We start from the raw sequence: 27,594 nt of genomic DNA, 5'->3' as shown, positions 1-27,594 counted from the left end.
TTGCTCTTGTTGCCCAAGCTGGAGTGCAATGGTGCCATCTCAGCTCACTGCAGCCTCCACCTCCTGGATTCAAGCGATTCTCTTGTCTCAGCCTCCCAAGTAGCTGGGATTACAGGTGCCTGCCACCACGCCCAGCTGACTTTCATATTTTTAGTAAAGACAGAGTTTCACTGTGATGGCCAGGCAGGTCTTGAAGTCCTGACTTCAGGTGGTCCACCTGCCTTGGCCTCCCAAAGTGCTGGGATTACAGATATGAGGCACCATGCCCAGCCGATATTTTCCCTCTTGGTTTTTAGGGAATATATAGTAACTGTGGTGTACAGTCTCTGTATAGAAAAATAATTGTGCTGATTTTTGTGAAGGCATGCTTACTTGTACACTGGAAATAGCATTCTGAATAATTTACCTAAGTATGTTCTGTGATTTTGACATCTCTGTCTACATACATGATGCAAATCTGAATAAACTGCAATTCATTTAATAAAAATTGATATGAAATTTCTATTTTTAAAAAATTTATCTGTATGCCTATAGCATAAAACCTGAAAGGTAGCAAAAAGTATATTGTGAAACACAAATTGTATTTCCATTCCCTATGACTTTTGGTTTTAAGTTAGAGGAACCAGTTAGGCACAGATTACTAGGTATACACTTGCACATTTGAGCAAAAGTGGGTAATGTAACTTTGTGGTATAGCTTCTTCATATAGTCACCTTTTGGAGCCAATGTTTCCATGGCATTTGAGTTGCCTGATGTCCACATCTGTGTGTTTTTCATTTTCCAGTTGCAGCATGAGAAAGCCGAACTAGAACAGCACCTTGAACAAGAGCAGGAATTTCAGGTCAACAAACTGATGAAGAAAATTAAAAAACTGGAGAATGACACCATTTCTAAGCAACTTACATTAGAACAGGTAAGCACCTGTAGCTCTTCCTTTACATTGTATTTTCTCATTCTCAGCTTGTTCTTTTAAGCTTTAAGATGCCTGGAAGAATTTAAGTGAAAAGTAGTTTTCAGCGTTCTCTCCCCACTGTGGAGACTTCATTTCTGAAGTGAGCATTGACAGGTTTACATAGTTCCTGTCATTCTCTCACACATTTTCTCTTTTTTAACCACAATTAATAAAGTTTCAGGAGATAAGTTGTGATGTACTGATTTATAGCAGGAAATGTCAGCTTCCTTTTTGCAAAGCAAAGGGAGAATAATGTTTTTGACCACAGAATAGTTTCTGTGAAAGTTCCTAAGACAGTTAACTAAAACTGGTCTTTCAAAGCTTCTTCAGAATAAACAATTAACATTTTCCTCTTTGAATCATTAGCAACCTTACATGAGCCTTCTCTTCTCCCAGTCCAGACTTGTTGGTACAGATATGGAGTCATAGACTTGGTAACTCACCTTGAGTCAACCACTGACTGGTTGTATGACTTTATATTAACTTCATTAATTTCTCTGGGCTCAAGTTCTCCATTTGTAAACAGAGCAGGACAGACTAAAACCAGAAATGGCAAACTTAACAAGGTACAAAGGTGGGAAGTAGTAATAGCACACAATCCCTTTGTCCTCTGCCCTCAGCAGGCATTGGTGTTGGAACATTGGCCTTGGGAGTCCAGACTTGGTCTGTATGCCCCATTATCACACAGAACTCTGGGCAGCTATTGTCACTCCATTCAGGGTGTGTCAGACTATGTTATCGCTAGCCTTGGTGTTCCCCGATGCCTTCACCCATGCTAGTGTCCTGAAATTTTAGTTCCCCTAAGTTATAAGAGGCTGACGCTAGTGTACTGCTACCTGGGTTTCTATGTAAAATGCAGTAGATGAAGATCTTCCAGCTGTTTGTATTTTAGATCCTGATTGCCCTGATTAGGCTAAGCCTCATTAAAGTTGTCTGATTTATCTCACATTCAGGATTCTCCCTGTGCACCTTACTCCATGTTAACTCATTCCATCAGTCACTCTCAGGACCGCTCTAGTTTGAATATTTTACCTGAGAATGAAACAGTGATCGTGCTGCAAGGTTTGAAGGGAAGTTAGAGTTTGTCTTAAAGTAAGACTGACTTTAATTATTCTCTTATTCTTGTTTTTACCTGTAGCAAAGCAGGGAATGGTACTGGGTTTTCTAACACTGAATGGTGACCCTAAAAGTGTTTTCGTCCTTTCTCTGATGAAAGTTCAGTTTTCAAGGGTTGGCTATTTTATACATATCTAGAATAATTTATTCTTACCATTCATCTTCCAAATTTAAATGCAGTGTCTAAATTAACCAGACGCCATGCCCCGTGCCCTACCAGTTTAAAAACATTTTGTTCTGAGGTTCACCCGTTTAATTCCCAGGATAGGCAGTAGCTCCAGTTCTGTTAAAGTTAAGCTTCGAAGATTTAAGTCCCTGACACACTATTTACTTGTTAATCAAGAGTTAACCAAGTGACCAAGTAAAGTCCTCACAGAAGCTGGTATTAGGAGAGCTTTGCCTGGCCATGCCCTTCACAATGATGGTTGTCAATATTTTAAATATAATAGCTTCTGTCTGGTATTTGTTCACAGGCTCCTAAAGGAGACTTTGAAACTAGGACCGTGACCCAGAGGGTTTAGCTATGGCCACAAGGGGGAGGTAGTGGCCTAGTGTCAGAAAGAAGGGCAGTCTCATCCTATTGTTCCTGGGAAAAAGTCCTGCCTCCCTGTCTGAAGACCTTTTGCAGACTTTAGTAGCTGAACCCCTTTAAAATGAAGTCTGAAGCGTATATTCTCTATACCAAGTTAATAACTTAGTGACCTTTTAGGCTTATTTCAGTCCTCGATGGTAAAGAAATAGATTTCCACAATAAAATATGTGTAATGCAAAGCCCATTCTAGAAGTAAGCCTCATATCCAGCATATGAAGCCTACGTTTTAATTAAAGTGGAAAAATTTAACATTGTCATAAAAATTTCCCGCACTTTGCTTTGGGTATGACTGGGATAATTAAATGTGTTTTCTTTGACTATAAATAATTTTAATCAGCGTTTAGGGGGCATGTTTGGTTTTTCCCTCTAATAGAAATAAATCTCTTAGTTTCCATGTATATGATCTGACCAGCCCTTGAGGCCATCTCTTGGAATTATCTGTATTGTATGATATGATGTAGTATATGTTATAGTCTACATTATATTATAAAGGATATCCTGTACTCTATATTATTGTCAGAAGAGCAAAGGCATGCACTACACTATGCCTTATCATGATTTACATGTAGTTTATGCCTTTGCTATACTGACAGTCAATGCTTTTAAACTATAAGCCACTTGAAGGCAGTTATCACGTATGCTCCCACATGTCCCACTGCTTTGTTAGATCAGTGGTAAGTGTAGGTTTGGGCATGTGAATGGTGAGTGGTCCTCTGTATTTTAGAAGGCAGCGCAAGCTAGTGTTCAGGGCCTGGGCTCTGACTTCAGAGCAACCAGCTGTGAACCCGTTCCCTCTACTTAACAATCCTTTCACCAGTTCACTTTTTTTTAACAGCTCTAGTGAGATGTAATTTACATATCCTACAATTCACTCACTTAAAAGGTACAACCCAGTGGTTTACAGCATATTCGGAGTTGTGCAACCATCACCAAATCAATTTTTGGACATTGTTGTGAACTCAAAATGAAACCCCGTACCGTTCACCTGTCACCCCTAATCCCCTATAACCTCTAAGCAACTGCTGTTCTATTTTCTGTCTGTGTATTTGCCTATTCTGGACATTTCATGTAAATAGAATCATGTAATATGTGGTCTTTTGTGATTGGCTTCTTTCATTTACCATAATGTTTTCATCCCTGCTTCTTTTTTTCTGGCTAAATAATCATCTATGGTATGGATATACCACATGCATCAATTATCCATTTATCATTTGATGGACATTTAGGTTGTTTCCATCTTTTAGTTATTATGAAGAATGCTGCTATGAACATTCACGTATAATTTTTTTGTGTGGACATGTTTTCATTTTTCTTAGTCATATGCAAAGGAGTGAAATTGCTGGGTCACATGCTAACTCTCTTAAAATTGTGCAAACAACATGTAATTTTAAAATAATCCATACTTTGCATGTAGTGGGTTGAACCTGCAGAAGGGATATTGGAAGGCATTCTGCCAGAGATTTGAGTTGATCATGACGTGTTTGTTTTGAAAGTAGAGCTTGGGTTATCATGGTTTCTGAGTTGGCTCCTTTCTGTTCTCTGTAAAGCAGAACTTAACTGGGCTGAGTTTCTTCCTAGGAAGGCCTCAGTTAACTCACATGTCAGCAGGGCCTCACTGTAAGTTTATCTCGCTGAAAGTTAGTCCTTTGGTATGGACACTTCAATTATTCAGATATCATTCATTCTTTTCATAGGCCTTGAATCTGGAGTCCTCTTATTCTTCAAACAGGGAATGTTCACAGCTAGATCATGAAGGTCTATGGGCTATAAATGGTTCTGTTGGTGTTCTGCAGTATTATAATTCACAGAATTGTAGAGCTAGAAGTCCATGATGGGGGGAAGACTACCTTTTTCCCCAGACGCTAGTGGGGACATGAGACAGTGGGAAAATCACAAATAAATCCAGGGGTAGGGGCATCAGCTCTGCTCTTACAAATTGGGACAATAGCCTCTTATTCCCATTTCCTCTCCCTCCAGAGTTTGCTGCAGAGTTGGGCTCAGTGGGAATCACTGCTCAGTGATAGATCAGTTTGGCCTGTGAGTGGCCCAGCTTGCTCATGCTCCCTTTTCAGAAATGGAAACCCGGAGAGAGATTGGGAGGGTTTCTCAAGTCACACAGCTAATGAATGGCAAACGTGGTCCCCTGGTTCTCGTACTAGTGGTCTTTTAGACCCTGGAAAGACTTAAGCCTTCGTAAAAGTAAAGGCAATGTCATCTTTCTTTTATACTTCAAAGAACTCTGCTGCTTTCCAGTTCAAACAGCCTGCATTAGTTCTTAATCATTTATTTTAGTTACCTTTTTGGCATTTATTTAGCATCTTTAAATGCTTGATGCCAAAAGTCAATTTATAAGCAGATGTAAAAAAGCATATTCAGGATAATGTAAAATTGTGTGGTCTTTGTAGCACACAGTATTAGTCTAGTAAATTGGATTAATCTAGACAATATGGCTTTAATGATATTGGGGCTTTCTAAACAAACACTGGTGGCCAGTGCCTATAAACCTTGACTTGAAGATTTTTCTTCAAACGTGGTCACTGTACGTCTCTTATTTGCTATTCACATTTTCTTAGGTAATGGTAAGAACATTTGGAACTTGGAATTTTCTGTTCGTGTCAAGAAATCTTATTTTGAATAATATGTTCTACCACTTAGGGAAAATTTTCCTTACTTGTCTAGCATTAAAAGGCACACATTAGTTTATATAATAAGTGAAGTTTAGCTCATCAGATATGAGGGCCTTTTGTGTACTCTGCTCTGAAAATTATCTGATGAGGAAGAAGACAACAGTGGCATACGGTACGTGGGTTTTAGACACTCCATGGTTATTAAGTAGTACTGTAGAAAAATAGGGCACTATATCCGTGGAGGGTTAGTCATCTAATTCAGCTAACACTTACATGGTGTAACAGGATTGCCTACCATGTACCAGGCCCCTTACTTTCTCCTTCCTGTAGTTGGCCCTGTGTCTTTTTTTCAGTTATTCCTGGAATTTAGAGACATATTTTCTTATCTGAGATGTCCCCCTTCTTCCATAGCACTAAAACCCATATATAAAGGTAGGATTTAGGATTGATATATTAATTTTAGCTTATTAGCATCGATTTATAATGATATCTTAGCCCATGTAGTTTAGGGAAACTTCCCTGGGTTCAAATCTCCCTTTCATCTGTAATAAACAGTGTGGCCTCATGCATGCAATTTGACCTCTTTTGTGAAGCAGTTGCAATTCTTATTTGTATATTTTGGGGAGGATTAGTTGTCCTTCCTGCCGATCCTCACACTCCATGTGTACTAAAATTCTTTCTGATGCAGGATTATTCAAATGTGGACTGCACAGCAAGAAATACGTTTATATGGTAACCTAGTCACTGATGATGTGTGATTGTATGTGTCATTGTGATGAGTTTCATAAAACAGTACTTACATGCTTTGCACTGATTTTCTATTTAATTATATTTCATTTTTATTAAAATGTAGGTCACAAAAGACTAGACTAATTTCACAATCCAGTAATGGGTCTTGACCTGCAGTTTGAAAAAAGTGTTCTGCCTTGCCCAATGCTTTGGTGCTTCCAGATCTTCATGGATCTGTTTGCTCTGCCTGGAACACTTTCTCCCTCCTCTATCCTATCCCTGCTCAAGCCTTACTAGCGTCCCTCCTACAGTCAGGTGTCTGTGCTATGAGGTATTTCTATAATATTCAGAACTACTCTTGTAACATTCAGTACTCTGTTTCTTTCTTATAGCTTCCCTATAAGATGAAGGAGGGCCAAGACAAGGTTGACCTTAACACTATATCCCTGGTGACTCTAATCTGCTAGCTCTCCAAAAATTGTAGCTGCTGCCATTTATACTGAAAAATGTCATCTAATTCCTGTGATACTTTGCCCTTTGCCCTACCTATTTTCCAGGAAAATAAGTGTGTATATTATTTAATCCTCAAATGTCTCACTCACTACCTTCCTTGAACTGGTTATCTGTCTCTTCAGTTATGGACATATTTATGCTCAAATGTCATTTGTGATCTGGCTTCTTTTTCTTCTTTGTCCATGCTGCTGTTGATGCCCTTGTATGGCATGCATCCTGCATTAATCCAATACACCTGTATTGCATGCCTGCTGTGTGTCACAAACTCTTCTAAGAAAGATGACAGGAGGTCCCTGACCTTGAGGAGCCTGGTCCAGGGAGGCCAGTGCTGAGGGATGCACTGGGCAGAGTACTGTGGTGGAGGAGAGTAGTGGTGCTCCCACCATAGCACAGCAGCCCCCTAGCCAGCAGAGAATGCCTGCAGCTGCTCTGAGATTGATGCAGGAGAAAAGAAACCCACTGGCTAAGTGGGTCTATGTTCAGCCATGTTGCAGGGAAGCAGAGATGGGAGAGGAGGCAGAAATGAGGAGAGAAAATAGGTAGTAAAAAGTGTTTGCAGGTACTACATAAAGATGCCAAGAACAGAAAAAGAGCTGTGAAGGAGATGTGAAGTTGACTCCCTGCCTCTACTCTGGGGGTCATGGAGTAAGAGGAGGTTTTGGTATCTGCTGTGTAGTGTTCTTGAGGGTTTAGGCTTATCTTTACAGTGAATGACAGATGGAAAGAAGCCATATAGCTCTACCAGGGCTTGTGCAAGCCTCAGTGCTAACCGTGCTCAGTGATTATCTTCAGCCACTAGATGACACTGGGTGACTTAAAGGGGCTTGATGAGACCCCAGCTTCCAGGGCAGCACAGGGAGTGACCCTCACTCATCTCAGTGCCCCTCATCATCTACAGCTGCAGCAAATCACAGAGGCCAGGGCTTAGAATAATGAATTTGAATCCTCAGGACAAAATTTTTTAAATTCATGGTCTTAAGCAGGAAAATATTTAGTATATTTTAAAGTCTATCAGAAAGGAAAGAAAATTTTCACATTTCCAGTTCTTAGAATAGTGGCTCTTAAGATGTTAAAAACAGTTAAGGATAGTGCTAAGGATACAAGATGGCCTTTCTGCCTTGGTTGTCTAGAAGGCAATTCATTCAAAAATATAACCAAACTGACATCATAGCCAGTTCCCATACAATTCTGATGCTACTTGTTTTAGTAGCTACAGCAACTAACTCTAGCGAATTATACAGATAAACTTTGTGTCCTTGTGATTTATGTGTGAACTGAGTGGCTAGTGGCTCATATTCAAGTTTGCATCCTTGGGTGATTTGGTTTTACTAACTCTTGTAAAACATGGTTGTATTAGTCCTTTTTCATGCTGCTGCTGAAGACATACCCTAGACTGGGCAATTTACAAAAGAAAGAGGTTTAATTGGACTAGTTCCGCGTAGCTGGGGAAGGCCCACAATCACAGCGGAAGGCAAGGAGGAGCAAGTCCCGTCTTACAGGGACAGCAGCAGGCAAAGAGAAAGAGAGAATGAGGAAGATGTAAAAGCGGAAACCCCTGATAAAGCTATCAGATCTTGTGAGACTTATTCACTACCACGAGAACACTATGGGGGAAACTGCCCCCATGATTCAGTTTACTCCCACCGGTTCCCTTCCACAACATGTGGGAATTATGGGAGTACAATTCAAGATGAGATTTGGATGGGGACACAGAGCTAAACCATATCAATGGTGTTTCTCTTAAATTCACAGGTAGTGTGACCATACTGGGTCTTGTTTAGAATTCCATTCATGCTAAAAGCTTCCCTTGCAGATTCTGACAGCTAGAGGAATCCATTGAAATTGTGCTGAGTAGAGCACCTACTGATTTTTGTGTGCCATTTTGAAAACACAAAGAACAACCATGTTCCTTGAAGAGTCACTTGCATTAAGGAAATGAAATTTAGTGACTACCATGCATACTTTGTAGTTTAGTTATAAATGCAAATTTCAGATTATGGAAGTCTTGGAATCTTTTAAATCAAATATTTGCATTGTAAAAATCCATTGTTCTTTCAAGACAGTTTGGAAAACAAGTACTAAAAGAAGTACAAAAATGAAAAAACTTGACCTAGATTACAGTTCCCCTAGAAAAACAGCTATTGATGTTTTTCTTCATCTTCTCCTTCTCCTCTTCTTTTCTCTTCCTCTTTTTTTAAGTGGATTTATAATTGGCTGTCCCGCTTTTTAAAAAATAAAACATCATAACTTATTTCTGCACATTTAGATAAGCTGTATTGGAGACATAATCATAGTAAACCCTGAAGTTGGCTTGGTCAAAATTTGATTATAGCAAATCCATGGTGATGTTTCAGTTGCCTGAGAAGCTTAGGTACATTCATCCCACCCACTGCTTGTCCAAGACAGATGGAGAAGAAACCTCAGACAATAGCTGAAAAATAAGTGGAATTTTGTGTCTTGGAAGTGAGAAAACTAGGGTCAATACACTATACTCAAAAGAAGCTTTAGGAGGCTCTCTGTTGATTTGTTTTGGAATCCATTTGTTGGGATGTGATGAAGCCAACTAAGGGGTGCCAACTCCAGACCTGTGAAAGTAGACTCTGAGCTCTATCAAGGGACACAGATAAGTCTCTCTGTAGGATATGAAAAAGGAAAAAAAAATCCCCCAGAATTCCTTTCCTAGACTCAATTTCAATTAAATAGAAAAACTCACTGTGTTCCATCTTGTAAGACTTTATTTTGAAGCATCAGATGCCACATATAGATCAACTTGTACAGATGATGTTGCATGATGGAAGGGGAAAAACTCAATGTATTTCCTGTGTCAAAGGAGAGGCAGCTCGTCATGATCCAATGATGTGCATCTTCTGGTTACCCACTGGGAACAAAGACCTTGCGTGTCAAATTGAAGAGCACTGGTGTGCTGCAGTAGAGCAGTGAAACCCAGAGATACTGTACTGAGACTTCCTAGTTGTAATTGTGAAATGCACAGGTCTGTTTCTTTATGATCAAAACAAGAATTTGCTTGATGACTTAGGTGTTCTCCCTATCTGAACACACTGCAAAAGAATGAATGGCTAAGTAAACTCATCATCGCTATGTAAGGAAGTGGGATGAATGTGGTAATGACAAGAAAGAAATGATTTATCAAGGAAACTTCCATTTTGGATAAAGAACATCAAGTTTGTCCAAAACTTCCATTTTGGATAAATCACATTAGGGCAAGAGAAGTTGCCCTGTTGTTCTTAAAGAAGCTTGTTTTAACTTTAATAATATTTTGGGTTGGGAGTCAACGAAGTCTTGCTATTGAAGCAGGATATTTCCCTGACCCCTTCGCAGGAGTTGTGAGAGGGATGTCTCATTTACTCAGCCCACCACTCTGGACTCCACTGTGGGAACCGGAGTGAACAAGTGCTGGCACCGCCTGGCTGCTTAGGTACTGGCAGGAACGAACTCTGTGCTGGCCCTGTAGCAGCATCTAGGCAGGGGGTGCCTGTAACTCCTGAAGCCCCAGAGGGTGTGTTACAGTACTCGTTTAGTTCTGCTGTCCATGGACAGCTTAAGTGTTAAGAGTTCAGTGGGCCCTTTGCCTTTTTGCATGAGTCAGCTGCCCTACACCAGCGAGGGCAAAGGGCCAGTGTGACAGCCTTTTGTATCTGCAGTTGTAGCTCCCGAGCTCTTGTCTGGCATCCAGGAAAAATGAGGTTGCACGAATGAATTGAAGGATGGTAAATGTGGGGGATTTTATTGCCGATGAAAGTGGCTCTTAGCGGGAAGGGGAGCTGGAAAGGGAATGGGGCAGGTAGGTAATCTTCCCCTGAAGTCTGCCTGGAGTCTTCTCCAAAGTTACGCCAGCAAACTGTCCCTCCGAAGGCAAACCACTTCTCTCCAGCCTCCAGCTGTAGTCCCGTCTACCGGCTGAGTCTGGGTTTTTTTTTTTTTATAAGCATAGGGTGGGGTGGGATAGGGCCATGGGTGGTTTAGGAAAAGGCAACATTCGAGTGGAAAAACAGGGATATGAGTTCTCACTTTGGACTGTGGTTTCAGGCTTTTTGGCTTGAGGATGGGGTTTTGCCAGGGACCTGCCCTTTTCTGCCTAGAATTTCTCTGCGCCCGCCCTGTCCCTGTCACTGTGTTGCCCAGGGTGGTCTCAAACTCCTGGGTTCAAGCAGTCCTCCTGCATGAGCCTCCCAAGTAGCTGGGATTACAGACATGCACCACCACACCCAGCAAGATGCTTATTTTAGGTAATAGTCTGATGGTAGCCACTGATCTGATAGTATATTTGCAAGTTACAGACATCATTTCTTTCCTGAGGACTTCTCCACTGAACTCTTGATGTAGTAAAAGAATGTATACACAATACTGTGAAACTTGCTTTCCCTCAACAGCAATTATCTGTTAAAAGAATCCCCTCGAGTAATGAACCCAGTATGCAAATTTCTGTAATATTATGTTGATGTTAAAGTGATGAAAATGTTAAGACTAGAAACCGTATTAATCTGAGTAATTAAATGTGTGTCTATTTAAAAAGTTATTTCTCACTGAAAGCAAAATTTATTGAACTGAAAAGTTATGAAATAGTGTTATTTTCATGTTAATAATGGCATATTAATATTGTCCTGAAATTATATCAATTTCAAAGAACAAATCTAATTCTTACAGGAACATAATTTTTTAGAAGAAAAAAGATGTAAGCTGTATTAAAGAAGGTTAACTCTGAGCTATCTGGAAAATTCTATCTTCCAAATAACTGAGCTTTCACTGTCATTTATTCTTCTGAAGGTTGTTTGGCTCATTCTGTATTTTAAATATGTCAGATAATACCATATTAATGGATTGCTGTTTTTGGATGTACTATTCAATTATAGTAGGAAACTCAGTTTTTTTAAGATTAGATATCTAAGTTTTTTTCTTTTATAAAAATAGCAGACGTTGATTAAGAAATTGGGCAGGCCAGGAAAAAATAGGAAGATAAATTATCACCAGTGTAACTTTCAGCCAAGGGACAACCATATTTATCTTGCTGTATAGTTCTTTCTGATTTTTTTTTTTTTTTTTGCGTATTTCTCCTTTTTCCTGTATTTTAGATATATGTAGGTAAGTTTCTTTTCAATTATAACTTTGATCTTCTGGTCTAGAAAGTGACCACTCTTCCTCCCCCTTTTCCTTGCTCCTCACTGGCAGACTTCCTTCAACTCTTTCTGTTCTCAGCATTGCATGAGCTATGTGATGACCTAGATAGAACTTGTTCTTAAAATTCTGAAAGCAATCACAGCTTGATTAATCAAATAGACACCTGGGGGGGACTCTGTGGTCTATGAACACCTGTCTTAGTTTATCTGTAACACAGACTGACTGCTTGTTTTGTCTTTTTTTTAAAAGACAGTTTTCCAGAATGCAAGGGTCAGATGTCTTCCACCTTAGGAGAATTGCCAGGACTGAGCAAAATTCCACTGATCACCTGAACAGACAGCTGACACAGACATTGCTTGTTTTACCTTACTTGTCTCCATTGCTTTACTTTGTGAAGGCTTTGTTAAGGACCATTGTGGATTGCTGTCAGCTATTTTCATGTCAGATGCACGTGATGTATTTTAATAGCCCCCTCATGAATTCTGTTAGTCACTTCTTTCCAATATATAGGCACAATCTGGATTAACTCAGGTATATGGGAAAATAGGATGGAATGAGATTGTCTCTGCTCTTTTAGTAGAAGCAAAACTGTGACCATTTTTCTGACTGATTTATCTTTTGAATATTGTACTTATATTTTCCCAGGTGATGTTGATGTACCCCCAGGTCAGCACTTTGAACACCTGAACATCTATGAAATCACATAGTAAAGTGACAGAAGATGGGGCTAAGCTCTTAATGGCCTTTAGACATAACCTAACCTGAAAGGCTTTGGGAAGTTGTGTTAAATCCCCGACACACTCTTGTGTTTTCTTAGGACTTGCCTCTTACTAAAAAAAAAAAAAAAAAAATCTGGCCAACTTTAGAGTTTGGTTAATGTGGGTCTTAAAGTATTCTGCTATCTTTTTCTTTTCTTTCTTTCTTCATTCGTTCGTTTGTTCATTCTTTTTTTTGAGACAGAGTCTTGCTCTGCCACCCAGGCTGGAGTACAGTGGCACAGTCATAGCTCACTGCAGCCTCAAGCTTCTGGGCTCAAGAGATCCTCCTGCCTCAGCCTCTTGAGTAGCTGGGACTGGAAGTGCATGGTACTGCATCTGAATAATTTTTTATTTTTTTTGTAGAGACCGGATCTCACTCTGTTTCCCAGGCTTAAGTGCCTGGCAAACTTTGTGTTCTATTTATATGATAGCCTTTATTTCATAGGCTTTCCCTTCTCTTTATTATGCCTGGATTAATACATGTCTTAGTTATAATAGACTGCTTTCCAAAATCTGTGTTATAAATCAGATGTTTGGGTTTCAAAACAGATTTTCCCCATAGTAATGATGATAATATGGTACTTAGACTAAAACCTTTCAAAGCAGTTTGAAAAGGTTCACTAAAACCTTTCAAAATCCTAGAACTGGGTATAATATTTAGCTAGAGTTCTCATCCGGCTTTTTTGCCAAACATTCCTTACTCCCACCCCAGCATCGTAGTCCTCTTTAAATGGAAAAATGCAATAGTAAGAAAGAACTGTGGTAGCATTGGGAGCCACCTATGGGCTGGCCCACTCCCTTTCTGCTTCTTTGGGTATTGGTCAGGATCTGTCTACTGAGAAGACACAGGTAGGACCGACTGTGAATTCAAATAAGCCAGATGCATTTTTATATATTAAGTTTATTCATTGAAGAAGTTCTAAATTTATTTTGGGAACATAATAAGAACTCCTGGTCTGATGTTAATTAACCTGCAATGAAAAGTAGAGCTACTCAAGAGGAGTACAGAATTTGGCAGTTCATTGAACTGACTTAATTACAAAGCAGTCTTTCCAATGAATATTCAGCTCCAATGAATAAATCAGCTCTATCCCTTGGTGCTGGATGCTTGTGGAATAATCACAGTACGGGGCTTGGGTTAGCCTGAAAATTAGATGTTTGTTGAGGGATGAGTGGGATACGTATTGCATGAACACCAATTTTTTTAAAAAAGTGATCAGATATTAGGAAGGATGTTGAAGAGAGATTATTACAGATAGAGACCAGCATATTGAAAGCACTGTATCACTCAGCTTTTTACACCTGAAGCAAGAATTCCCAACTTATTACCCTGGAAACTTAACATATATTATGAGCTTGTGCAATGACCAGGACAGTGTAAGCATTGAAAATCTGTTTTAATTGGCAGAACTGTTAGGTTCACTTTGGCTGTAAATATATAGGATTTGGAATTAGTTGGGCAGGAAGTGGTGGGGAAACTGATAAAGAACTTCAGGGGAAATTAACCAAGGGACTCAATATGATTTCCTCTAACATCTCTGCTCTTTAATGTCAGCCAGAGCTCCTCAACAATGCTGAAAAGTTGAGATTTTTTAAACTGAAAAAACAAGAGGCCCTGCTCTTTGCAGGGTTAAAGATAATATAGAGTCCTATAGCACTGCCAGCCCATGTAATGAAATACGGTAAGTCCTCACTTAACATTGTCAATATAGTTCTTGGAAACTGACTTTAAGTGAAACAACATATATGAAAATCAATTTTACCAGAAGCTGATTGATATAAACAAGAGTTAAGTTCCTATGACATATTTCCGGTCACAAAAACATTATCACACTTCTAAATAAAGACCCAACATTCTTCTGATATTAAACATTGAAACAAATGTGAGTTATGCATATATTAAAGAAAGATTAATGAAAACCATATAATTACCCCATTTTTAGTGAATCAGTGAGTGATGGTCATAGTAGTGATGTGTTAAATCAAGGGATAAATGTTTGCAAAGTAAAAATTGTAAGGAGCACCTCCTCCCAACTCACAGTTCAGAAGCAAATAGTAACAATTACAGCAGCTTGCTGAACACTTGCATACTGCATCATTGATTTTCATGTGTTTGTATGATTAGCATATACTTTATGAATTTGTATTTTACAATAATTTGTACTCATTCATTTTCTAACGTGCTTATTCCAGTTCAGATCAAGGGTGGCTAGAGCCTGTCCTGGCAGCTCAGGGCACAAAGCAGGACTCAACCCTGGACAGAGCACCAACCCATTGTAGGACACACTCATACACACACTCTCACTCACTCCAGAGGGACCATGTAGACATGACAATTGCACATCTTTGGGACATGAAAGTAAACTCGAGTATCTGGAGAAAACCCACACAGACATAGGGAGAACATGTGAACTCTACATAGAGGCCCCACTGAGAATCTGCTTTTTTTTTTTTCCCCTCGTCAACATTATAATAAAAGGACGTTGAACATTCAAGGACCTACTGTACTTGAGAATCCACACTGCTGAGCTGGGGCCTCCTGTGTTGCCTGCATCGTGGAAATAAATTAGTAGAACAAATTGGGACAGCAAACCCAAGATTCACACTCAGGGTGCCCAGGTTTGCTGAGGTGGGCAGTAGATTGATAGCTGGTAACTCTACCAACAGATGCCAGGAAGGAGCCGAGATTCACATAGAGCTCCAACTCATGTTTCCTGATCTCGTCTGTTTCCAAAATCGCTCATCGACTCCCTAAACTGTCCTTATTTCCCTGGCATCAGCTACCCCCAACTCTGCTACTCCCAAGTATTGTTGGCAAAGGAGATAGGCCCACAAACCACAGCATAATTTGCCCTAAATCCCTGTTTCCCTCAAGTTCCTGTACTTGCTGGTTGGACAGGACCCAGCAATTTTGGCTGCCATGGTGACCGATATCCGTTCCTATCTTGGTGGCATGACTGCCTGAGTCATGTCATCTTGCAGGCTAGTGGTTTCCTCGCTTTAAAATGATGCTTTGCCTTGCTGCTTCTGGCTCTAAATGTGTGTGACAGAACTAGCTCTGACTGAAGACAGCTACTGTCTTGACATTGGTCAGGGAATGACAGAATGGATAGGCCAGAAGGGGACACAGGCATCATCCAGGCCAAACTTCTCATTTCATGGATGAGGGCATCGGAGCTACAGCAGCTGAGTGACCTGCTCAGAGTCACATGCCTCATTAGTTACATATGGGTAAAGACAGCTTTGTCTTGATTTTGCTCCTCAGAGTTATTAATTAGTATTATGCGTATTTACTCTAAAAGTAATTGAGCATGCATTTCTCCACTAGACATCATACTGCAAAATGATGCCTGCTTGAATTTTTTTCTTGCTTATCAACTACCTCTACCTCCTGTGATGCTTTTAAAAACTGGAATTGGGATCCTTAAAGGTAGATGCCTCATAGTTATTTGTTTAAATAAACATAATTCTGAGGCTGGGGGCAGTGGCTCACGCCTGTAATCTCAGCACTTTGGGAGGCCAAGACAGAGGATTGCTTGAGGCCAGGAGTTCAAGACCAGCCTGGGCAACATAGCAAGAACTCATCTCTACAAAAAATAAAAAATTAACCAGATGTGGTGGCGTGTGCCTGTAGTCCCGGCTACTTGGGAGGCTGAAGCAGGAGGATTGCCTGAGCCCAGTGGGTTAAGGCTGCAGTGATCCATGATCGTGCCACTGCACTCCAGCCTGGGCAACAGAGAGAGACCTTGTCTCAAAAAAAGAAAAGAAAAATGACTGTGGATTGTACTTCAAAGCTTGGCCAAAATGTATGATGAATGCAGAGAATCACAAAGTTTAATAGGAGTCATATAAGGGTTCCAGGATTTCTCATTGTTGCTGCAGGTAGGAATTGTTTAACATTCTGAGGAGCATTTGCACGTTAGTGCAGTCCCAACTTTGCGGCACAATATATTTGACTTATTTTGACACCCTGCACCTCCTCCTTTTTGCCCTTGAACTGTTCTTCAGAATCACATTCTGCCATGCAAAAACAACATATTTTGAAGCTCTGTTTCCAGTTTGCTATGTAATCATGGCTTATTCACTTGTCAAATAAGCCCTCTAATATATATTGATGGCCTATAAGGTGCCAGATGTTATTCTAGATACTGAGGATACACCAATGAATGAAACAGACAAGTCCCTTGTAGGACTTAAATTCTGGAGGGCTGGAACAGAAATAGAACAGATATCCAGATATGGTGATTATCATAGCCAAAAAGTGTTGAGTGCTTTCTAAGTGCCAATTAGTTATCAATGGTTTACCTAGATTTACAAATGTAATGCTCACTGTAATCCAGTGAGCCAGACATTATTTATGTCCCTTACTTTGTAAATGGTAAAATTATATCTAGTAATTGTCTCAACGTTTTCTAACTAGTGATTGATGGAGCTGGGATTTGAACCTAGGCATTTGGCTCAAAGTCTGTGATCATAAGACAGAAGTGTAATTACAGGAGTGTCCCCCCAGTGCATTGGCTGCTGTTTTGTGACTCTACCTAAGTTTGTAGGAAATATTTTAAATATTCAAATGGCCAGTTGTTTCTACAGCTATTTTTATGGCTTTGAGAGGAGAAAAGAAAAGCCTAGAGCTCTGTCATCATATGAGAGTGTTTTCCCATCTGTTTGAGACCTCCTTTTTTCTCTAAACTTAGAACATGATGATATCATTATCCTTATATCATTTCCTCTCAGGTCTTGATTGTTCAGGTTCTAAGGCAGCTGATTTTATGCATATTCATTCTGGCTCAAATGTGGAACAAGTAGCTGCTCACCTTCATTGGCTGTCCTGTGCTCCTGTGTGAATATGGGCAAGTCTTTTGCTCTCTGTGAGCTCCTTAAGGACCTTGGGTGGTGTTGGTAGTACTAACCATCTTGGGAGGTTGAGATTGGTGCTTCCTAAGACTAAGCTACCAAGAGTTTCAGAAAGGGGAATGTCATTTGGCTGTAAAAATAAAACCGAACTTTGGATATTATTTTCTGATGTTTGATTGCTTTAAAAGACTACATTTGATTCATGTTTTTGGTTCTGCCTTATGTATACACACGAGATCTTTGGATAAGGAGCTTGCCTCTGTGACTCACTAAGGAAATGTGAAATCTGTTAACATCTTTGTGCAATCAAGAATAATTTGTTGACTCAACCATTGAAAGGTGAATTGCCACTGGTTGAAGAAATAACATGGAAGCAGTAGCATAGGCTCTTTGCATTAAGAAAATTTTTTTAATTATTTAATATGTCAAGTACAGAGAATGATAGAACACATGTCCTCTACTCATTGCTATGAAACCTATTGCACTTTCAGTCTCTCTTACCAGCCCTCTTTTTCTGCATATCTGTTTCATTCTATTTCACAAGTATATAATTGTTTCTTGACCTCCACTAAAATGAAGATCCATGAGGGCAGAAATTGCTGACTCCTTGGCTCACTGCTATGTCCCCATTATCCAGTCATTGTTCTCAGTATTTATTACATATTGCTCAATATTGATTAATTGAATTTTCCCATGTTTGCTTCATTAAAATAGAACACTGTTGGGGTTCCCTCCCCAACTGCAAAGCCTCCTCCAAATCAAATTTGCTTCCTTCCCTAAATCCTTAGAGTAACCTAGAGTAACCAGTATTGTGGATTTGGTGTTTATCATATTTTGTGTGTGTTTTTATATCTTAGTACATGTTTATTTATCTCCATTAGCCAGTATGTAGAGTGTTTGGGAGCTTTTAAGAGTTATTTATATGAATAGTAATATAACCTTTCTGACTTACTGTAAGGGACAAGCCCAGAAAAGTCCTGATATGACTAGTACACCAAACTCCCCTAAAGACCTCTCTAAGGAGGACTTTCCACGTGCCTCGAATAAATGCTGAAACAAGCAATGCATTTCATGTACCAGACAACAATTAAGCATTAACATCTAAGAATGAACCTAGTTTTTTTCAAAGTTTAAGAACTAGATGCACTTAATATGTTTGTGCCAGAAAATTGGCCATATGTTTGCAGTATTCTCCAAGAAAAGGGGTCTTAATTATTCAATCAAAAAATGTATTAACAAAGTATAAGTGGCCTGACACTTTGGTAACACTTTTTTCCTTCCTTTAGTTGAGACGGGAGAAGATTGACCTTGAAAATACATTGGAACAAGAACAAGAAGCACTAGTTAATCGCCTCTGGAAAAGGATGGATAAGCTTGAAGCTGAAAAGCGGTTTGTTTAGTCTTGCTGTTCAATATGGGTGTGTGTGTGTGTGTGTGTGTGTGTGTGTGTGTGTGTGTGTGTGTTGCTGTTCTGGGTGTGACTGAGGGATAGCAGTAGGACACCTTAATTCTTTGGTGATGCACATCATTTTAATTGGCCAAAGGAAAAAAAATGTTGAAAGCCTTCTGAACTATACCCATGTTGGGCACCTCTTTATTCTTTGCTATCGTACTGTCCCAGTAGAATTTCTTTTCATTTGGTGTTAAAAGGCTATGAGAGAATTAGTCATGCTGCTATTGTTCACCTTTAAAGTATTTTCAGGGGTGGTTGCAATTTCAACTTTCTACCTTATTGAACTGGCTTCCTCAGTTGTTTTCTAAAGTACATAGGGTATACTGCGTACTATTATTTATACATCTCTGGAATTTACTTCATTAGGAAGCCTGAGATTTTAATAGTAAAACTGTTTTAAAACCTACTGTAAAGAAATACCTTTACATACTTAAGGCTAGGATTCTTTATGTAAAATGTATGTACTTGGAAGTGGAATGTCACTCAACAGCACACATTTCTTAAACCTCTTTGTGCAAGATAGGCCCTTATTTCCAAGCACTGAATACTTTCGAGTGTGTGAGGCAGGGCTTGTAAGAATGGGAAGAAGATTGTGTATGTGGAATGTGTGTACGGGTGTAAAAAGTGAGTTTCTTAAAAATGGTCGTTAATCTACTTAACCAAGATCTTTTGTTTGCTATCCAGAGCCCTTCCTCCTTAAGTATTTGGTTTGGATGCATATTTGTAATTGTTTTGAGTTCATGTCTACATTTGCAAAATATAGGCATACCACATAGCTTTAGGAAAAGTGAAAATTAGAGCTATATCTATAAGAAATACTTGTTATAATCATATCCACTATGCTTTACTGATAGGTATTGTAGCAGTACTAATAAGTTGAATTATGAAAAGTCATTTTATGTAATAAATGCAGGGACCATTATAATATTTAACACACTAGTTTTCTCAAGGGTAGACCTGGATGGAGGTAACTCAGTTTGCTCTTGGACAAACTCAAAGGTACAAAGTAAAAACAAAACAAAAACCCCAGCAGCTATGGAAAGGGATTTAGAGATCTGCTGCCAAAGGAAGACTTTGTAAAAGGCAGTTGGAGGTTTTACCTGTATTAGTGCCAAATTATTGGGTTGAACAGCATAGAATTTTTCATTTTGTAGGTCAGAGCTATTGAATATCAGCATTTTATATCCTTCAACATAAAAATAATTGGTCAAGAAGGTGGCACTACTAATTATTAACCTGATAATTTTGGTTTTGTTTTTAACTTTTTACCTTTGCTGTGGCCAAAAGCAAAGGGCCACTAGTCCAGTTTGCCGTGCCCTTGCAATTAGTTTTGCAAGAGGGAATTTTAGAAGTTGAGTCTCTGTGTTACTTTACCCTCTAAGGAGATTCATAGTAGCTTAGAAGCTTCAATCAAAAGCCGTAAGAGAGTGGAATTTCCTCAGCATCTTCATGCACTAAACCCAAGAAGTTGAACACTGAATCAACAGATAATTCTAAATGCATACTGTATTCCAGGCATAATTATCAGATCCAGTTGTTAAATAAAGACTTTTCAGTATTGTTTAATTACCAGTAGTCATTTAAAAGGAAAAAGGGAGATTAGAATGAGCTCTGCCCTTTGACCTGAGACACCAGGTAACGGCAACCAGAAGTTTGATGTAAAATGGGCAGAGGAATTAAGCAACCCTGTGAATTCTGGCAGTAAACAGGAGCTTGCTTTTGAAACAAACCTGCCAGCTTGTTTTGTCTTTTCAAGGAAAACTGTTTGTCATTGTTGGAATTTTTCTTTTCAATGAAGAATCCTGCAGGAAAAATTAGACCAGCCCGTCTCTGCTCCACCATCGCCTAGAGATATCTCCATGGAGATTGATTCTCCAGAAAATATGATGCGTCACATCAGGTTTTTAAAGAATGAAGTGGAACGGCTGAAGAAGCAACTGAGAGCTGCTCAGTTACAGCGTACGTAGCCTCTGGTTTCACTAGTTTCATGCCTGTAGAATTAATAACTTTACCAAATATAGCGTATTACCAATATTTAATTACCATTGAATTTGCAGTAATTAAATTCATATATTACTGATGCATGTTTACTTAAGTTTATCATCCTGGAATGGATTCTTTTTTTTTTTTTTTTTTTTTTGAGTGTTATAGTAGGGGAGAACAAAACCACTTAGAATACTTCTGGAAAATAATTAATGTAATTTCAGGAACATCCAGGATCACAAGTAACATTTTTAATCTTCTCTGCCATGTTTATCTCTAGGATTGTGCTAACAAAAATATTGCAGCAGACCTCAAAGCACTTTCAAAATATTAAGGCAGAGAGTAGTGTTTACCTTCCTTACTGCTACATTCAACCTTAGCTGACATTTGTTCATGCTATTTGAAGAGTAAATGCTTTTGAAATTTATACTTAATATTTTGGAAGAGGCCAAGATGTTGAGTTGAAAAATCAAAGGACTAGATTTCTGAATACTTGATTAGGTCCCTGTGTAGTTTCTTGGGTCTCTCCTATTTGTGGTTTTGTTTTATTTATTTATTTTTTGCTATTCAAATTTATTTTTTTGAACAGATAATTCAGTGAAAGGTATGCAGTGAAAAAATGGGTCTTCCTCTAATTCCTATTCTCTAGCTACCCTGTTCCCATAATTATACATTTGTACTATATTCTTGCAGATATATTTGTATATAAACTTACTTATACAGTTGACCCTTGAACAACATGGGTTTGAACTGTGCTAGTTTACTTATGTTGTAGATTTTTTTTTTTTTCAATAAATACAGCTGTCCCTTCATATCTGGTGGTTCTGCATCCACAACCAAAGTTGGATGGAAAATACAGTATTCATGGGATGTCAAACCTGTACATGTGGAAGGCTGACTTTTCCTGTCTGTGGGTTCCTCAGGGCTGACTGCAGGACCTGCGTGTGCACACATTTTGGTATACTTGGGAGTCACAGGTTCTGAGGGACAGCTGTAGTAACACAATGAGCACACTCATTTATACCTTTCTCTTTTCGCTTACTATGCATTGTAGTTTTCTCCCCTGCCAATACATACAAAGCTGCCTTCATCCCTTATTTAAAGGCTGCATAGTATTTGATTGTATGGATATGTCATAATTCAACTAGTCCCATAGCAGTGGACCCTTTTTGGTTGCTATGCTACAACCGCAATGAACATCTCTATACACATTTGATATCTCTGCAAGAACACCTTCAGGATAGATTCCAGAAAGTGGATTTGTTGGGCCACATGGAATGTGCATTTTAAAAAGTTCAGTGGTTCCTACCTTTGTTTTTGTCTCTGAAGTTCCTTACAAATTCCTGTGCCGTGGAGCATCTAGGATGGTGTATCAGCATCATCCTTGGAGCCTTTGAGAAATATGGTGTAGTACTTTCCTATTTCTGCTATTACAAATTACCACAAACCTAGAGGCTCAAAACAATACAAACTTACCATCTTGCAGTTCTAAGATGGGACTTACTAGGCTAAAATCAGGGTGTCACCAGGGCAGCTATCCTTCTGGAGGTTGTTGGGGAGCCTCTGTTTCCTCGCCTTTTCCAGCTCTAGAGGCTGCCTGGATTCCCTGGCTTGCGGCCCCTTCCTTGCAGTTGTACCACCCCACCTCTGCTTCTGTTGTTACATCTTCTTTTCACTCTGATTCCCCTGCCTCCCTTTATTAGGATCCTTGTGATTATGTTGGGCCCACTGTGATAATCTAGGATAATCTACCCATCTCAAGCCCCTTAACTTAATCACTTCTGCAAAGGCCCTTCTGTCAAGTGAGGTTAGTAGCATTTATAGGTTTTGGGGACTAGCATGTGGACATCTTTAGGGAAGCACAATTCTAGCACCATACAGGTTTCTGGGCTTACTCCATGGAGTAAAAAAGGAGCATATTAAAAATATATAAGTAATCCTGATGTGGACCTCAGGTCGATAATTACTATGTGTGTTTGGTGAAAATCAAATGAGATGTATTAAATAGTTCTCAAATATTAGTTATTTTAAGATTTTTGAGTTTTTACCATGTGAGTACACAAACATCTTTCAGCACCTTCCTGAACTTTTTCCAGTGCTGTCAGTTTGCTTTTTTCCTCCTCATTTATACTGCTCCATTGTGCCCCTAGCAAAAATTTTAGAAGGAATTTGGGGAGAATTTATGCTTACTACTGTCTCCATACTGCACTGTTTAGTCTCTGAAGAGACTGCAGATACTAACAGAGGCATTTGTAAGTGCTATTTCCGATTTTGTGAGGACAGAGAAAGCTGAACTAAAGAAGCAGCAGTGGCACTTAGCTGCTTGCAGTGATTGGATTGGGCCTAAAGGATGTGTTAATGACTTTTCATCATCCATTCCTTGCATTCTCCTTAGGTTAGATGACCTGGGCCTCTTTTGGATGCAGCTATGGCAGGTGGCTCCTCACCCTCCAAGCTTGACTGCATCTGAACTTGAACTTCTCTCTCAACAGTTCTCAGCAATGTTTGAACATTGGCATCGCCTGACCAGCTTTTAATAGACCAGTGGCTAGGACTCATCCTTGGAATTCTGACTTAAATGGCTTGGGGTATGGTGTGGGCACTGGTATTTTCTAGCCATGAACTTGAAAGGGAATACAAGCCATGCAGACCTTTGGATCATTTGGGAGCCACCTTTTTGCAATCTGTGTGGAAGTCATCTTCAGTTCACACCATCTTTGACTAAATACAGTAAGTCCTTACTTCACATAATCCTTGGGTTCTTGGAAACTGAGACTTTAAGCGAAACAACTTACTGTATAACGAAACCAATTTTACCATAGGCTAACTGATACAAACAAGAGTTAAGTTCCTATGACATACATATGTTGTTTCACTTAAAGTCACAGTTTCCAAGGATCTGTGGACGATGTTACGTGAGGGCCTACTATATTGGGAGATGGCTGTAGACCTGGGGAAATATAAGCTGTGGCCCCTAAGTACTAGGGAGTTCTCTGTGCAAGAGGAAGGAGGAGGACTCATAGGAACAAATCCGGTCAGGTGAGGCTGTGTGCCAGCAGGGGGCAGCCAAGGAATGCTCTGGTGACAGCCTTCTGTGTGTGAGTCAGTGACACCCAGAGGTGTTGGACCTGGTGCCTTCTCTGTGCCTCTGTCTTCTAGGTCAATTGCTGAACTGCCAGGAAGTCTTCCCAGCCGATCACTGCAGGGGACATTCTTATCTATAGATATATTGTTTAAGGATCCCCCTGCTGAGTTCCCCGATGCTAAAGGATTGCCATTTTCTTTGAAAGACAATGTTCTCTGAAGTTACTGTTCTTGGAGCCTCACTAATCGTTAATTCTGCAAAGGATTTCATGGTAGTCTCCAGCACCCTTCCTGTAAAAGGCCTTATAAGATTCCTATTGTGGAAAAGAAAGTCAGCTTGCTCTGACAGTCACCCTTCTAGTTCTAGAAACAGCAAATACTCCAAGGGGTCAATCTTTTGTTTCCTGTAGAGCTAAGTGAAAAATTCTGCATGCTTGCATATTTGGGATGAAATAATTTAAATCGTTTATATTAAAAGTGTACTTTGTAAATATTTTCCCAGCATGCCTTCAATTAAAGAGATTTTTGTGTCTGGATTAGACAGCGGGGTTTCTGGCTATGTTGAAACAGCCAAGGGATTTAGTGTTTAATGCACGTAATAGCGTTTAATAATTTTGGTATTTTTATTTGAATTTCTAAAATAAGGATATTCAAGAGCTTTTGTATATTCTGTAATGATGCTGTTTTGGAAATCATTGAATACTTATCAGAAGTCTTTATTGGCTAAAATGCCAGACCTTTGTAGAGTTGCTTAAAACTGAAACTAATTTGATGGGCATTGAGAGTTGAAATAGGGTCAGTCTGTGGGAGAAAAATGCTCAATGTGGCATTCAGCTCCTTCCTTCTTCCCTAAATTTGGACCGAACTGACAATATGGAACAGCAGCCTACAGGAAACTCTCTTAGATGTGCTCATGGCCACTCTGAATTTATAGCTGCTTTTCAGAAAAGAGAAGTGTATGGAGATTTTACTTTTCCCAAGTTCATTGACAAAGACAAGGAAAAGAAATGAAACAAGAAGATGGGTAGACACCACATTTTGTATTAGATAATTCTGGTTACTTGGTAGCAGATTCTGTGTGAGATAAACCAGAAAGGAATGGGGGCGGTGGGGAGGTTGTCAAAAGAGGAAGGAAGACGTGTTTTTCTTTTTTTGGAAGGTTGTGGAGTATGCCACAGAATCCTGTGAAGAATAACCTCAGAAGGACAAGAGTTTTGATGGCTCCAGGGAACTTAGCTGAAGGAGACCTTGGATCCCCATAAAGATGTCAGTTCCCCATTTCAGATTCCTGGGAGAGGTAGTCTAAGTGGCTCAGCCTGGGTCCAACATCTAGTCCCAGGGCTAGTCAGCTCTGTCCTGGGAGATGGGTGCTGTAGCAGAGACCTGGATTTGTGGGGGAGCTCCTGAGGGAGGGGTATTTGTCATAAGCAAGATGCCATCCCTAGAGGTGCCAGCTATACACAGGATTTCACCTGCCCTGTACCGCTATGTGTGCGTGAGTCAGGATAACAGCCACACACATACCACAAATTAGGCTCGGAAATATTAATCTGAAGTTTTCTGGTTTACTATGTCAATGTCTATTCTCATGAAAAGAATGTTAACTGTTATCACATGTGTTCTAGTACAGTGGTTCTTGGTGTGCCGCCACCACTGTGCACAGCGGGGATGCCAACAAGTGTCACAGGCTCCCCTAGATGGCTTGCTGTGTCTGGAGTTGAGAAGCAGCCACACTGGTGTCTAGAGCAGAGCCCGTGGGCAGAATCTGGGCCTCCTTCCCTTCCCAGCTCCGGCAATGTAGAGAAGAGCTCTGGTAGTGGCTACTTGTAGACTCAGCTACAATTCCACCATTTCTTCTTCTACTTAAAGCACTTTAGAATGCAAATGAGTGGGAGTGATGATGCCTGACCTGCCAACACTGCCTTTTATATTTTTTTCTAAATGCAAATAATTGGTAAACTTTTATACTTGAGATAAACTTTAAATCCATATCTCATCTATGTGTGGGAGAATGAGAAAGACCAGATATCTTTTTTGTTTCTTTGTTTTTTGAGACAGAGTCTTGCTATGTCACCCAGGCTGAAGTGCAGTGGCTCAGTCTCACTCACTGCAACCTCCACCTCCTGAGTTCAAGCAGTTCTCCTGCCTCAGCCTCCCGAATAGCTGGGATTACAGGTGCCTGCTACCACGCCCAGCTAATTTTTGTATTTTTAGTAGAGACTGAGTTTCACCATGTTAGCCAGGCTGGTCTCAAACTCCTGACATCAGGCGATCCACCTTCCTCAGCCTCCCCAAGTGCCAGGATTACAAGTGTGAGCCACCATACCCGACCAGAAAGACCATCTTGTAACAATTCCCTCTGTCTGTGGCATAGGGGCTGAACTGAAGTCTCCTTTTTTTTAGATTTGGATATGATTGCATGAAACATGGTTTAATTGAAAACTCTGACTTTTCAGATTCAGAGAAAATGGCACAGTATCTGGAGGAGGAACGTCACATGAGAGAAGAGAACTTGAGGCTGCAGAGGAAGCTGCAGAGGGAGATGGAGAGAAGAGAAGCCCTCTGTCGACAGCTCTCCGAGAGTGAGTCCAGCTTAGAAATGGATGACGAAAGGTGTGTGTATGTCCTATGAGCCTTATTTTTGTTTAAAACATAAAACCCAGATTCTACAGGGGTTTTCTTTGGTATCCTGTTAGGTGTATAAGGGGATGGCTTAAATATGTATTTATTGTGCTAATGAATGCCACTGCATTATAGTAGATGCCGAGAATGGGATAAAGATTGAACATTTTCCGGCCGGGTGCGGTGGCTCACGCCTGTAATCTCAGCACTTTGGGAGGCTGAGGCGGGCGGATCACGAGGTCAGGAGATCGAGACCATCCTGGCTAATACAGTGAAACCCCGTCTCTACTAAAAATACAAAAAATTAGCCGGGCGTGGTGGCGGGCGCCTGTAGTCCCAGCTACTCGGGAGGCTGAGGCGGGAGAATGGCCCGGGAGGCGGAGCTTGCAGTGAGCTGAGATTGCGCCACTGCACTCCAGCCTGGGTGACAGAGCGAGACTCCGTCTCAAAAAAAAAAAAGATTGAACATTTTCCTTAAACACAAAAAGATGAAAAAAATCACCTCTCTAAAATTATTTGGTGGGGAGAGAAATGGAGACAGGGTTATACTAGAGAAGCAGCAGAGTTTGCATTTGTTGTTGAATTAGTTTAATCCAGTGTTATATCTGCTTAAAGCATGGGAACATATTAATTCCTGTACTGTAAAAGGATAAGCAAGCTATAGTTCAGCTCAAGGAAAACAGTGCACACATAGCTTGAAAAGAATCAGCAGGGACACAGGTGGAGGTTGTTGAAATCCTAAGGACTTGCCTTAACACACTTGATAACTTTTGAGCCTTTTTGTAGCCACTTAAAAAAAAAAATAAAACTAATGGATTACATTCATCTATTCAAACCTAAGCAATGAACCCCCTCATTGCCCTGCTGTGAGTGATCTGGAATAAGAGACCCATCCTTTGGTTAACTAGCAGAAATGGTCTCAAGTGTTTCTGCCTCATCCAGTTCTCTTCCATCTTCCTCCTCTCTAAACTTGGGATAAGGTAGTGGTAAGCTAACAAACAAATATAAGTGGAAAAAAATGTTCAATCTGCAGAGAAACCCAGAAGTTAGAGAATTAACCTTTCTCTGAACCAGATCATTTCTGCAAGGAAATTCTCCATTCTGGATCAGCGATGCCCTGGCGTTACATGGGCCATATCTTAGTGTGAGAGGTGAGACTGAGTATTCTTGGGGGT

The 27,594-nt window shown here is 40.0% G+C and overlaps 1 protein-coding gene across 2 annotated transcripts in view; it reads left to right on the top strand.

Moving 5' to 3' along the window:
• The window catches only part of CCDC6 (coiled-coil domain containing 6), a 119,151-nt gene that overhangs the window by 75,320 nt on the left and 16,237 nt on the right, over positions 1–27,594 (top strand). For both annotated transcript variants that reach the window (XM_055274389.2, XM_055274390.2), the window contains exons 3-6: positions 785–913; positions 18,564–18,667; positions 20,529–20,689; positions 26,254–26,410. In XM_055274389.2, the coding sequence (XP_055130364.1) occupies positions 785–913; positions 18,564–18,667; positions 20,529–20,689; positions 26,254–26,410 (551 nt within the window). The remainder of the gene's footprint in view (positions 1–784; positions 914–18,563; positions 18,668–20,528; positions 20,690–26,253; positions 26,411–27,594) is intronic.

The sequence above is a fragment of the Symphalangus syndactylus genome, chromosome 4 (genome assembly GCF_028878055.3).
Source record: "Symphalangus syndactylus isolate Jambi chromosome 4, NHGRI_mSymSyn1-v2.1_pri, whole genome shotgun sequence".
NCBI lineage: Eukaryota > Metazoa > Chordata > Mammalia > Primates > Hylobatidae > Symphalangus > Symphalangus syndactylus.
The sequence above is the reverse complement of the archived record's forward strand: the minus strand, read 5'-3'. Positions and strand labels throughout refer to the sequence as shown.